The following is a 13,229-nucleotide window of genomic DNA, read 5'->3' as shown; positions in this document are numbered from 1 at the left end:
TCATGGACTTGTACGGACGGTCCAACTCGTAACCGTACGGATGGTTGTACGGACAAGACCGGATCACACTCGACATTATCTTGATCAATACTCCCCCTCAAGCTTAGTCAAATGAAATGACTAAGCTTGGAACCCATGAAGCATCACCTCATTAAAAACCTTAACATAGAAACACTCATGGACAAAACTATGTTAATTTAAAAAGAGTGTGATGTCCATGGATTAGAGAAGGTGATCAAGGACGGGTGATGTCTACAAGCCCAAGTTTGCTATGAATGTGTCCACAAACCTTGGGACATGCAGCTTTAGTGAATATATCCGCCAGTTGGTCTTGACTTCGAGTGTGGCACGGTAAGATCACTCCTTCTTCTATCTTTTCTCGAACCTTGTGACAATCAACCTCAATGTGTTTGGTTCTCTCATGAAAGACTAAATTTGTGGCGATATGAATCGCAGCTTCATTATCACAATGTATGGTGATCGGTTTCTTTGAATCAACGCCAAGATCCTTGAGAAGCGCCTTCAACCAAGTCAGTTCATTTGTCAGCTTCCTCATTGCTCTATACTCAGCTTCGTCACTAGAACATGAGACCACTTTCTGTTTCTTTGACTTCCATGTAACCAAGTTCCCACCAATAAATGTACAATAACCCGTAGTTGATCTCCTATCCAAGGTATCTCCAGCATAATCAACATCAAAATATCCCACTATCTCAGTGTTCGAATTCTTGTCCATCCATATGCCTTGACCCGGACTCCCTTTTAGATAACTAAGAATCCTTTCGACAATGCTCCAGTGATACTTAGTTTGAGCCTTCATGTATTGACTAGCCCGGTTCACCGCATAACAAATGTCAGGTCGCGTGATGGTAACGTATATTAGCTTTCCTACAAGTCGCTGGTATCTCGTGACATCCTCATACGGCTCATCCATGGGCTCTCGCGGTTTTCCCTCCTTGGCCCAAATGCTCTCCCCCTTTCGCTTGGCCTGATAGCCTTCTTCCAATGGAGTTGCAGCCTGTTTCGCACCAAGTCGACCAGTCTCAGCTAAGAGATCAAGGGTATACTTTCGTTGAGAGAGAAATAAGCCCTCCGACGAGCGATAGATCTCAATCCCAAGAAAATAACGAAGCTCACCAAGGTCTTTAATGTCAAAGGCGGAGTGAAGAAAGGCCTTGGTATCCTGAACACCTTCTTGGTCATCGCCAGTGATAATGAGGTCATCAACATAGATAAGAACGACCACTAGACCACTTGTAGAACGGCGAGTAAAGAGAGTTTGATCAGGTTCAGAACGTTTAAAACATTGGGCTTTAAGAGTAGAGCTCAACTGTCAATACCAGGCCCGAGGGGACTGTTTGAGACCATATATAGCCTTGCGAAGTCGGAGAACCTTGCCTGGTGCGACCATGTCTTCTAACCCTGGTGGAGGGTGCATATAAACTTCTTCTTCTAGCTCCCCCTGAAGAAAGGCATTCTTGACATCCATTTGCCAAAGATCCCATGATAGGTTAGTGGCAATGGAGAGCACCACGCAAACAGTGTGAAGCTTTGCAACTAGAGCGAAGGTGTCCGTATAGTCGGTACCGTATGTTTGAGTAAAACCACGAGCCACTAGACGAGCTTTGTATCTTTCGATCCACCGGTGCTCAGATACTTGATGGTAAAGACCCATTTGGAGCTGACTGCTTTCTTCCCTTTAGGTAAGTCGGCTTTGTCCCAAGTATGGTTGCGAACCATAGCACCGGTTTCATCGGATACAGCGTCTAGCCATACTTGGTGATCTTTGGCTTCATCATAAGTCTGTGGAATATAGTTAGCGTCAATAGCCCCAAGGAATGCCGCATGATCAGGTGGCAACAAGGCAAGCGAACATACAGCCTGGATAGGATGCACCACAGCCTGATTGTTATAGTAGACTCGTTGATTCTTTAACCTTTCACTACGCCGCGGTTGTTTTAAACGTTCACTGCGCCGAAGTGGTGGTGGAGATGTTGATGGTGCGGGCTGGCCTGTCTCAGTTGTACTAGTGTCAGGTGGTAGATCAGGAGGTGTAGTCAAGGCTCCTTTGGATTGTGTCTCTCTTGGCTCTTGAATAGTTTCCTTAGAACGAGGAGGAGAAGCATCATGAGTTTCCTGAGGTTCTGATAATCTTGTAGGCCCATACGATGGTGGTTTTGGTAGAGACTCATCGGGACATGATTGCTTAGTGACACCGAGATGGTCGAGTAGGAATCGGAGATTGGTTGCACGATCAGTGGTGGAATGTGAGAGATCTTTGAGACTTTTCCAGTCCTTCGTCTCATAGTAACCTTGATCCTCCATGAACTTGACATCCCTAGAAACGTACATGCGGCTGTTGACTGGGTCATAGCACTTGTAGCCCTTTTGTGTAGTTGAGTAGCCAATAAACATACTTTTGGTACTCCTCTGTTCTCCTGGTATTAAGGCAAAACACACACAGCCAAATACTCATAAATGGTCTAATGAAGGTTTAGTCTTAGTAAGAACTTCAAAGGGAGTTAAGTGGCTTAGGATTTTTGTCGGCGCCCGGTTGATAAGGTAACATGCTGTCATGACTGCGTCTCCCTAAAACCTCTTTGGAACATTCATATGGAATATCATAGACCTAGCCACCTCCATAAGATGCATGTTCTTCCTTTCCGCCACACCATTTTGTTGAGGAGTGTATGGACAGCTAGTTTGTTGAAGGATGCCATGCTTAGATAGATGTTCTTTGAGCATGTGACTAGTGTATTCTCCTCCATTATCAGACCTAAGCACTTTGATCTTAGCATTAAAGTGATTAGTAACATAGTTTTGGAAATTTATAAATGCATCATACACACGGTCTTTAGAAGGTAACAATGTTATTCAAGTATATTTTGACTTTTCATCAGTAAATGTCACAAAATACTTGTTGTTATCTCTAGACAAGCATGGTGATGTCCAAACGTCAGAATGAACCAAATCAAAGCAATTTTCATAAATAGTAGAGGATTTAGGAAACACGGTTCTACAATGTTTTCCAAGGATACACGACTCACAACTAGAACTACTAAAAGAAACATTAGGCAACAACAACTCAAGGGCACGAGAGTGAGGATGGCCTAGCCTAGCATGCCACAATGCATTATTATTATTAGACGAGAAACAAGAAGTAAGAGAAATTGAATTAGAGGGACTTTGTGAAGTCTTCTCTAAGATATAAAGGTCTCCGGTTCCATCCCCTTCCCCAAGTATCTTTCCGGTCTTAATATCCTGAAAATGAACGCTATTAGGACCAAAAACAGTATAGCAATTCAAATCATTAGTTGCTTTCTTTACCGATAAGAGATTAGATGTAAACGTCGGCATGTAAAACGCTTTAGAACTTTGTTCAAACCGTTTCAAGTTACCAACACCTTTCACAGGAATTCAGTCTCCATTAGCAATCACAACGTTACCTATAGCTGGTTCTATATTGTCTAATAGACTCGGGTTACTAATCATATGGTGAGAAGCCCCCCGAGTCAATGACAAGCATTTTACTAGGTTTAGAAGCAAAGAAGGTGGTACCGGAATCTTTGAGTGCGGCGATGGACTTAATGAGAGCCTCCAGGTCAGACTTCCTCACCAAGTCTCCATAAGATGCTGCCATAGCCATCGCCCCTCCCTGGTTTGCCGTTCTGGTTGCTTGACCGTTAGTACCCTCTTGTGACATATTTGCCTTGAGCTTGGGCGGCTTGAGATGTGGGTGAAGAATCCAACACTTGTCCTTCACATGACCTTTCTTCTTACAGTGTTCACATACCACCGTCTTCCTTTCATCAGGCTTGTATACCCCTTTGTTGGCCGTGACAAGTTCACCTTAACCACTGAAGAGGCCAAGTGACCCTTGTTCTTTTTGAACTTGAGCACATACATCATCAAAAGTGGGGAGCTTGTCCCCGCGGAGTATGTGCTTAATGAGATCATTGAATGCCGGGTTGAGAGTGAAAAGTAGACCAAAGACCTTGTCTTGCTCCTTCCTTTCGTTCAGAATTGCCGGATCGATGGTACTAGGCCTGAGCATCTCGAGTTCAGACCGAAACTTTCTAAAGTGCTTGGTAAACTCCAAGTCTTCTTGATGTAGGCTGTTAATAGCCTTCTTAACTTCAAATACACGGATTAGGTTGGTAACATTCCCGTACACATTAGCTAGCCTGTCCCATAGCTCCTTTGCCGTCTCACAGTAAGAGTAGGCTTCTAAGATGGGCGCGTCTAGCAAGTTTTGGAGAATGGCAAGCACGGTCTGATCTTCTTGGAACCATTTGACTTCCTTTTCGAGCTCAGTCTCCTTGTCTTCTTCCTTTTCTTCTTTGTCGTCTTCTTTGTTGGCTTTCTTGAGGAGTTGGTCTGTTTCAACATGAATCCAAAGTCCCCAGCCAACATGAATCCAAAATCCAAAGGCGCCGCTGAGCTTCTCGCTGAAGTAAGCCACCGGTTTGCCTCCTTTAGTGAGAACCCCATAGCGACAGCGACAGCTCGAGGTTTCTCTTAAGGAAACATGTGACTATTTGACTACATCTCTAACGGCTACAAGCTACCTTCTCGATCCTTCTCTTCTCTTGGGCCTTTGTAGAGGAGTAACCCGGCCTCTTATTCATGTCTTGGTGATCGGGCTCATGGACTTGTATGGACGGTCCAACTCGTAACCGTACGGACGATTGTACGGACAAGACAGGATCACACTCGACATTATCTTGATCAATACTTTGAAAGCTCGCTCTTGCTCCTCTCCCCACTTGAAATCCTGGTTCTTCTTGATCACCACGGTAAGAGGTGCTGCGACCATGCTAAAGTCTTTCACGAACTGGCGGTAGAAACTGGCGAGGCCGTGAAACTATCGGACGTGCGAAACACTGGTAGGCTTGGGCCACTCCTCAATGGCTCGAATCTTCTCTCCATCTACCTTGAGGCCCTGTTCACTTACAACAAAACCTAAGAAAACTAATTCATTAGCAGCAAAGACGCACTTTTTCAAGTTAGCGTACAATTGCTCTCTGCGGAGAGTGTTTAAAACATATTCAAGGTGCATAACATGATCCGATAAACATGAACTACACACAAGAATATCATCAAAATAAACCACAACAAATTTGTTTATGTAGGCTCTCAAAACATGGTTCATCAATCGCATGAATGTAGAGGGTGCACTAGATAAACCGAATAGCATTACCAACCATTCGTACAAACCTTGCTTGGTTTTGAATGCGGTTTTCCACTCATCCCCTTCCTTCATTCAGACCTGGTGGTAGCCACTCTTGAGATCGATCTTCGAGAAAACGCTCGAACCGCTTAACTCGTCGAGCATGTCATCTAGCCTCGGTATAGGATGCCGATATTTGATCTTGATGTTGTTCACGGATCAACAGTCGACGCACATATGACAGGAGCCGTCTTTCTTCGAGGACATGGACGGCACACGGGCTTAGACTCTCTCAAACATAGCCTTGGGACATGAGCTCATACACTTGGCGCTCCAACTCCTTCGCTTCCTCTGGGTTGACTCGATAAGTGGGCCGGTTCGGTATTTGAGCTCTGGGCACGAGGTCGATCTGATGTTCGATGCCTCAAATCGATGGTAAACCTTCGGGCAACTCGTCCGGGAACACGTCCGCAAAGCGTCGGAGAACTTCTTGGATCACGTCCGGTAAAGCGTCCATCGAACCTTCGAGCCCTTCAACTAATAAATCTCGAAAAACCATCAGTAAAACTTGGTTGGAGTCCTTAAGAGACTTTCTACATCACTAGATTGAATTAAAAAGTTCGTTTTAGAGTCTGAATCCTTAGATAGTTTCGATTGCATTTCATGAACTTGTGTGGGGCTCAATGGTTTTAAACAAATACGCTTATTATCATGAAAAAAAATAATATTGGTTGGTGTGGCTGCAGTGTGTGGTCCTTTTATCAAACTGCCAAGGACGCCCCAAAAGGAGGTGGCTAGCTTGCATTGGAACCACATCACACAAGACTTGGTCTTTGTAAGGACCCACACTAAACGGAACCGTGACTTGCTCCTTGACATGAATCACGGTTTTGTCATTCAACCATTTGAGTCTATAAGGTCGAGGGTGATTTGTGGTGTTAAGAGACAATTTCTTGACCAGACCCACAAATCTTCCCACTTACAGTGCAACGAGTATGGAAGATGTTATCGCGCTGGCTCGCGTCGTCGGTCTCCACGCTTGTGTTGAGGACGTGGCAGATCATCAGGAGCTCTCCAATGTCCGTATCAGCTACGGCTTCTTCTAGCTCTGCTTCAGCTCGATCATTCTCTTCGGCCACTTCTCCTTCAGAATCGAGCTCTCCGGACTCGGTAATGATCATATTGCGCGCATTCGGACATTCACGAGCATAGTGGCCTCGTCCTTGACATTTATAGCAAACAATGTCTTGGCTCCGGACGTCATTGGTGGTACGTCGCGGATCTTGACGATCCTTGGTGGCCGACTCCTTTGTTTTGAACCGGGAATCGACATTGGCCGTTCTAGGCTTTTCTTGTGGCCGGCTCGATGTTGAGGCGTTCGGAGACCAGTTTGGAACTCCTTGAGTTATGGTGCGACTAGCGGCAGCGTTCTTCTTTTTGATCTGAACCTCAATTTGCACCGATAGGTGCAGCAACTCTTCGAAGCCTTGGTAAGCCTGGCATTTGACCTAGCGCACGATCCGGTCTTGTAAACCGTCAAGGAACTACACCATGAGAGATTCTTCGACTTGGAGTCGGTTGCGCAAATGCTTGAACTCCTCATAATACTCCTCAAAGGACCGCGAGCCTTGGGTGAGCCTCGGGAACTTCTTTTGGAGCTCGCGGTGGTAAAATGGCGGAACATATCGCCTCCTCATCTTGGATTTCATGATTGCGGCGTTGCTCGGCCACTAAGCAGTCCCACCACATGAGGGCGTTGTCGGTGAATTGGGCCACGGCATAGTTGATCTTATGCATCTCCGGATAGTTATGACACAAGTAGAGGTGGTCCATTCGGCTCTCCCAGTCGAGATAGGCCTCCGGGTCAGATTTACCGACAAATGTTGGCGCCGTCATCTTCGAAGATCGTCGCATATTCGTATTGGTCGTATTGGTCGTCGCGTCGGTGGTTTGTTATTGGTCGTATTGGTCGTCGCCATCATCTTCAGGTTTGTTAGGCCTCGGAGCATCATCGTATTGGTCGTCGCGTCGGTGGCGTCGCCTCGGCCGTGGTTCGAAGTCCTCATCAGAATGATTGCTTCGATCCGGTTCTTAGCGTTGGCGCCGCATGGGAAGGGGATCTTCTCTCGGGGGATTTAAGAGTTCAAGGCGTGTCATACGCTCGGCCAAGCGATCTATTCCGTTGCGTAAGGCCGCTAGTGTGACACCGATCTCTGGTGGAGGAAGAGGATTCGCCGGTGGTTGTTGGTCGGCCATAGTGATCGTACGGATGGTCAACGGTGATGTGGCTCGACACGATGCGCGGTTTGATCGATTTGAAACCTTGTCAAAAACAAAGAACAAATATTCGTGAGTATATTACGTTCAATGGACCACAAAGAGATATTTTTCTTATGCCACACAATGATTGATGACAGCGATGCAAAACCAATCCTAAGACTAAACAAAACCAAAAGTAAAAGCGAGTCACGACAAAAGTTCTTTTGGACCACAACAAAAATGCGAAAGCAAAACACAAACTTTAACGATCTAACAATGTTTATGCAAGAACACGGATGAACAAAACGATGAACATGATGAACACAAGACAACCTAAACAAACTGCTAACAACACTACGCATGCACCAATTTAAACCAAATGATCAAACGAAACATGCGAGACAAGGTAAAGCAAACGAATCTACTAGATATGCTCAAGATCCAAACTTTAATCAAAGGGAATGAGTTTCTGGGTTAGAAAGACACAACCTTTGGGTTAGGAACGTTGAGCTCTGATACCAGCTGATGCAAGCGCCGGATGTCTTGCGGTTCGGATGGAATCGAGTGCTCTTGGGCCGAACGAGCTAGGAGTAAATTCTCTTGGACAAGGAGCGGTGGATCGACTCTAGGGTGAAAACAAATGAAGGAAACGGAAGATGGCGGCAAACAAACGAGCGGATTGGAAGTTCGACTTTGGTCACGTCATGGTCGAGCGGCTATGGTACGGACGGTGGAGTTGTGGAACGGCTAGCGAACCAAGGATGGTTTTGACTAGAGGAGATGATGACGATGATGGATCAAACACGCGAGGGCTGGCTCGTCTTGCGATATGGTCAACTAGTCGACGGTGAACCCGGTTCGAGGTCGGCTAGGGTTTCTCGGTAGAACAATCCCGGATTGGTTCTAAGGAGAGGAGTGAGACAAGAGTCAAAGTTTTTATTTTCATTCAAGTCTGAGGTTACAAGAAATAAGAGAGGGCTTAAATAGAGCTAGGTTTAGAGGAGACTAGGGACACGCGGACTCGCAATGGTCTGCACATGTTGCCCTTGACGTATTCTCTTTGAAATAGAACACGTCGCTCTTCTAAGTGATTCAAACACAACCACACACGTCACTCTACTTAACGTTACAAAGGAGAAAGTTCTAGAGTTTGTTCAAAACGCAAAGCATAAGTAAAAATAAAAGACACGTCTTCAGCCTTGGCGCGGGAAACGTCTTTGGCTTCAAACATTTGCGCTAAAGCTCCTCGCCTCGTTAAAACCTCCTCCGGTAAACCTCGTGGGACAAACCCGGAGTGAGGAAAAAGAGTATGATTCCTTGCTCTAACGACTTGGTTGCCTTCATCCTTGGGTAAGGATGAAGGTCGTGCGAACGGTCTCTTCACAGACTTCTTCGGTCGGGTCGCGGTCTTGGACGAACGCTCGGACAAATAAGTTGATTCTCTGCCTGGTGGACTTGAAAGAGCTCTTAGACCTTCTCGTGGCTCCCGGAGATATTTCTGGTACGTTGGCCGGCCGTTGTCCCGTGCGCGGTGCAAACGTCTCGGTCGCGTCTAGTGCGTCTCGGTCAGGTTCTAGTCCCGTGCTCACATCAGCGAGAGTATCAAAATGTGTCATGAGCCCTTGCATGTACTCATCAATGGTGCGAGAGCCCTTCTTCCAGAGGTTTAACTGATCATGGATATGACGAGCATACTCCTTCTCGTTTTGCCACAGGTTTCAACAAGGGTGGTCCAGATCTCTACAGAACTTGTGGTTTGTGAGAGAGTGGATTGGACAATGGAAGAGACTGAGCCGAGAATGACACTGTAAAGAAGTTTGTCTTGACGCGTCCACTGTAAATGCGCCGGATTTGGTGTGGCGACGTCATTGATGGTGATTGTAGCAGGCAGGATCTGGGAGGATCCATCACGGTAACCAGCAAGTCCATGTCCATCAACAAGAGAATTAATCTGCAACTTCCAGATGATGTAGTTGGTTGTCGTAAGTTTTGTGATGTTGGCCATGTTGACATTGAGAAGAGTCTGGTTGTTCGGATTGATGGTGATGGAGTCAGAGCTAGTGTTGGAAGCTTTAGGTGTGGTGGCCATGATGAAGAAAGAAGAAAAAGGGTGATGGACGGTGTAAATTTATTTTATCTTATTTAAGGTTAAGGAGCTTACTGCTCTGTAACCATATAGATGATGGAAAAGTATATAATCAAATGAGAGAGTTTACACATATTTATACAAAAACATATGGAAAATCTAGTGTTACCTAATTACATTAATTATATTTAGATCCTTATATATATAGACTCTTATAACAAATACATAAATGACATGATCCTCTCAAATGCAAAGAAGCGGCCAAAGATTATGTCATAACATGTAAATTTGAAGATCATCAAAGTGCAAAATCAAAGAAGGCTTGAGTTCTATAACTCAGTAACAAAAGGGAGAGATTGAAACTATAAATCAAAGTAAGCTTACTGCTCTCAGAGCATTCGGGACATTCGGATTTTCGGATCGGATCGGATCGGATTTTTCGGATTTTGGATTTTTCGGATTGGGGTATATAAAATCCATTTAGAATCCGGTTGTTTATCGGATCGGATCGGTTCGGATTTATTCGGATTCAGATCGGTTTTCAATTTTTTAAAAAAATCCAAACTCAAACCGAAACCGTTATATTGTTCGTTTGGAAAGCAAAATCAATAAGTTGGAATAGTTCAAATGGTTATAGAGCGTGTTCTTTAACCTCAAGGTCACAAGTTCGATTCCTCCTTCTAGTGATTTGACTTTAAATTTTTATAAGCGATCCATTTATAGTTAATGGGCTTCTAAAAGGCCCGAAAATAACACCAATTAAACCCAAATGTATAGAAAAATTAAATATGTATTCGGTTTAACGGATAACCGATCGGATTTCGGTTTGGATCGGTTTATATCCGAAATCCGATTCACTATCAAGACAAAAACCGATCGGTTTTTATACAGTATCCGAATCCGATCAAAATCGGGTTTTTCGGATCAGTTCGGATCGGTTTAATCAGATTCGGTTTATATGCCCAGAGAGATGAACAAGAAGATCAAGCATGATGCAAGCTCTTGCACTGTTGAAGAAACTTCTTTAATCTTCTGTTGAAACATCATCGCGATTTTTCAAGCCGCTGGAATTTTCCTCACGGTAGACAATTCACCACCAAAGAGAACTACATTGACTTAACACGCCTACAATAAATGAGGATAATTGAAAGCGCACGCATCAATCCTGACCAATTCGGTTATAGGTACATACCTTACTTCTCCAAGCATTACACGCACCATCTTACTTCTTTCTCCTATTGTTCCACACTTGAGCGAGGGAGCAACGAACTGAACACCACCACCAAGTGAGTTCATTTCACTCCGAACCACATATAAACTTCCTTACAACATTGGAGAGTTTGTGAAAAATTAATAGTAAAAAGGTAATTTTAATTTTTGAAATAACTCGCTTGCGAATACGGAAAGATAGATGTCGAAATTTTGAGTGCCAATCGGGAAAAAATGCTTTGGTTATAGGAGTGGAAAAATGACAGTGCTGCTAATTCTGTAATTGGCCCCTTAGGGCATCTTTGTAACATCTCGAACCCAATTTTGGATGGGTGTCGATTGACATCAAGGAGGGTGTCGGTCAACACCACTAAATTGGTGGTTGTTCGATTTGTTTCAAAATGGATCGGTTTAGCTTGGTTTGGGTTAGAAACCCTAGGTCTCATTTAAAAAGGCACGAGCAGCCACTCGTTATGGGGTTTTGTCTTCTGTCGCTTCTAGAGAAAGAGGAAACAGAGAGAATTGCTTTGGGGAGCTTGATCTAGAGGCTTAAAGAGAAGGTTAAGGAGAGTTAAGAGGAGCATAAGGGCTTGTTTTGGTGTTGTCAAGGAAAGGAGAAGCAGATCAGTTGCTTTCTGGGCGTGAGTAGGTTGCTGGGGCGCCGTTCTTTGTTATTCTTCATCTCAATCTTCTCTCTTTGCTAAGGTGAGTGTATGACCATCGCTTATCAGAGCAATTAGAGATTTGTATGATTGATTTGGCGATTGTATGATTGATTCCTTTCTGGTTTGTGTGCTTTTTGTGGTGTTTTTGTGGACATGTGTGGCAATTTTTTGTTGTGTCATCGTGGGAGATGATGTGGTGGAGTTTTAAGGTCGGTTGATGGTGGAAATCATCAACAGAGGTGTTGTAGAGGTTGAGTGTCGACCGACACTATGCGGGTGTCGATCGACACCATCAGACTTCGCAGAAGGACATCACGTTGCATAAGTGGTGCAGAGTGGTGCTGGTGTCGACCTACACCAGAAGGGGTGTCGACCGACACCAAGAGGGTGTCGATCGACACCAGGTGTTTGTGAACGTAGTTTTGGTTCCAATTGTCTGTTTTGGCTGTTTTTATGTTGTTTTCTTGTGTATGGCCTTAATTGCTTGCGTTTATAGCCCAATAGATGGGAGGATTGCCTCACTAAGTATTTGTGATAATACTTACGCATCTCAATTGTTGTTTGTGTTGTGCAGGTATATGACGTGGAATCATGGCGATGAGGAGGAGGATGAACTAGGGTCTTGGTTTTGTGTTGTTGGTCTTGATATTTATGTTGTTGGAACCTGATTTAGGAGCATGCTAGGTTGTTTGATAGAATGGTTAGGAATATTCTTGAATTATTGGTATGTTTCCGCTGTGCATGTTGGTTATTGGTTGTTTAAAGATGATTTGTGGTTTGGTGGGTTTAATAAAGTATTATGGAGTGCTTAATTATGGTATAAAAAAAATGGTCGGGTTGTTTCAGTTTGAAATTTATATTAAAATAATACCTCTGAGAAACTTTTACTGGTTGTATCACAAATTAATATAAGATCCATGGACTTAATATTTTTAAAATATGAGGGTATCGGTCGACACCACCATTTTCCTATTCGACCAGATTGATTTAAATTGTCATTTGGTTTGGTTTGGTTTAAGTGAAACCATAAAATCGGGCTATTTAAGAAGAAAGGTCGTGGAGCTTTAGAGTTTTGTCGTTTCTGAGAGTTTCAGAAAAGGAGAAAAAAATTTAGAGAGTGTTCATGAGAGTTTTTGGAGATTCTTGGCTTGTTTGGTGAGATTTGTTCCTGTGGGGTGGAGATTTAGTGCTAGGAACAAAGGAGAAGCTTCCTATTTGATTCGTCGTTTTTGGGTCAGATCTTTTGCAAAAGAGGTGAGTGCATGACCATGGCTGATGTAAGCCTGAGATCTTCTTTTTTTTGCTTGTTCTATGTTGTTTGTGGTGTTTTTCTTGCTTGTTTGGTGGCTATATGGTTCTTATATATTTCTGAAGCTTTTGGTCGAGATTTGGACAGATTAGAGATGGATACAAGCGGAGATTCCACTTCCGGCTTCGAGCAGAATGTGTCTACGGAGTCAATGTTGATCAACACTAGGCGGGTGTTGGTGGACACCAAGATGTTGACGGACTGGAGACTTGGCGAGTGTTGGATCGAGGGTTTTGGGTCAAGGAGGAGTGTCAGTCGATAATGAGGAGCAGTGTCCGTCGACACCAAGGAGGTGTGTCGATCGACACTGGGAGGAAGTGTCGGTCGACACCAACCTTGTTAGCAGGCGGCTGACAATTGTTTCCCTGGTTTGTTTGTGTTTGTTTGTTGCCTGTTTAACATTGGAATCTTTGTTGCTTGTGTGTATAGCACAGTAGATGAGAGGATTCCCTCACTGAGTGTTTATGGAAATACTCATGCATCTCAATTTGTGTTTGTGGTGCAGGTAAAGGTAAAGTGTGATCATGGAAT

At 44.2% G+C, this 13,229-nt stretch overlaps 1 protein-coding gene across 1 annotated transcript; it reads right to left on the bottom strand.

The window, feature by feature from the left end:
* Positions 1-235: 235 nt before the first annotated feature.
* Positions 236-1,411, bottom strand: LOC109131539 (uncharacterized mitochondrial protein AtMg00810-like). The gene is made up of 2 exons (XM_019242590.1): positions 1,341-1,411; positions 236-1,253 (listed from the first exon to the last, which is right to left on the bottom strand). The coding sequence occupies exons 1-2, from the start codon at positions 1,409-1,411 to the stop codon at positions 236-238; spliced, it is 1,089 nt and encodes a 362-aa protein (XP_019098135.1).
* Between the last annotated feature and the right edge of the window lie 11,818 nt (positions 1,412-13,229).

This window comes from Camelina sativa, unplaced genomic scaffold (assembly GCF_000633955.1).
Source record: "Camelina sativa cultivar DH55 unplaced genomic scaffold, Cs unpScaffold00478, whole genome shotgun sequence".
Lineage (NCBI taxonomy): Eukaryota > Viridiplantae > Streptophyta > Magnoliopsida > Brassicales > Brassicaceae > Camelina > Camelina sativa.
This window is presented reverse-complemented; position numbering and strand designations above follow the sequence as displayed.

Coding starts and splice junctions, on each gene's coding strand:
- LOC109131539 (XM_019242590.1), bottom strand. CDS start 1,411: ATGGTCGCACCAGGCAAGGTTCTCCGACTTCGCAAGGCTATATATGGT. Junction 1,254..1,340: donor AAACAGTCCCCTCGGGCCTG/GTATTGACAGTT, acceptor CCGTTCTACAAG/TGGTCTAGTGGTCGTTCTTA.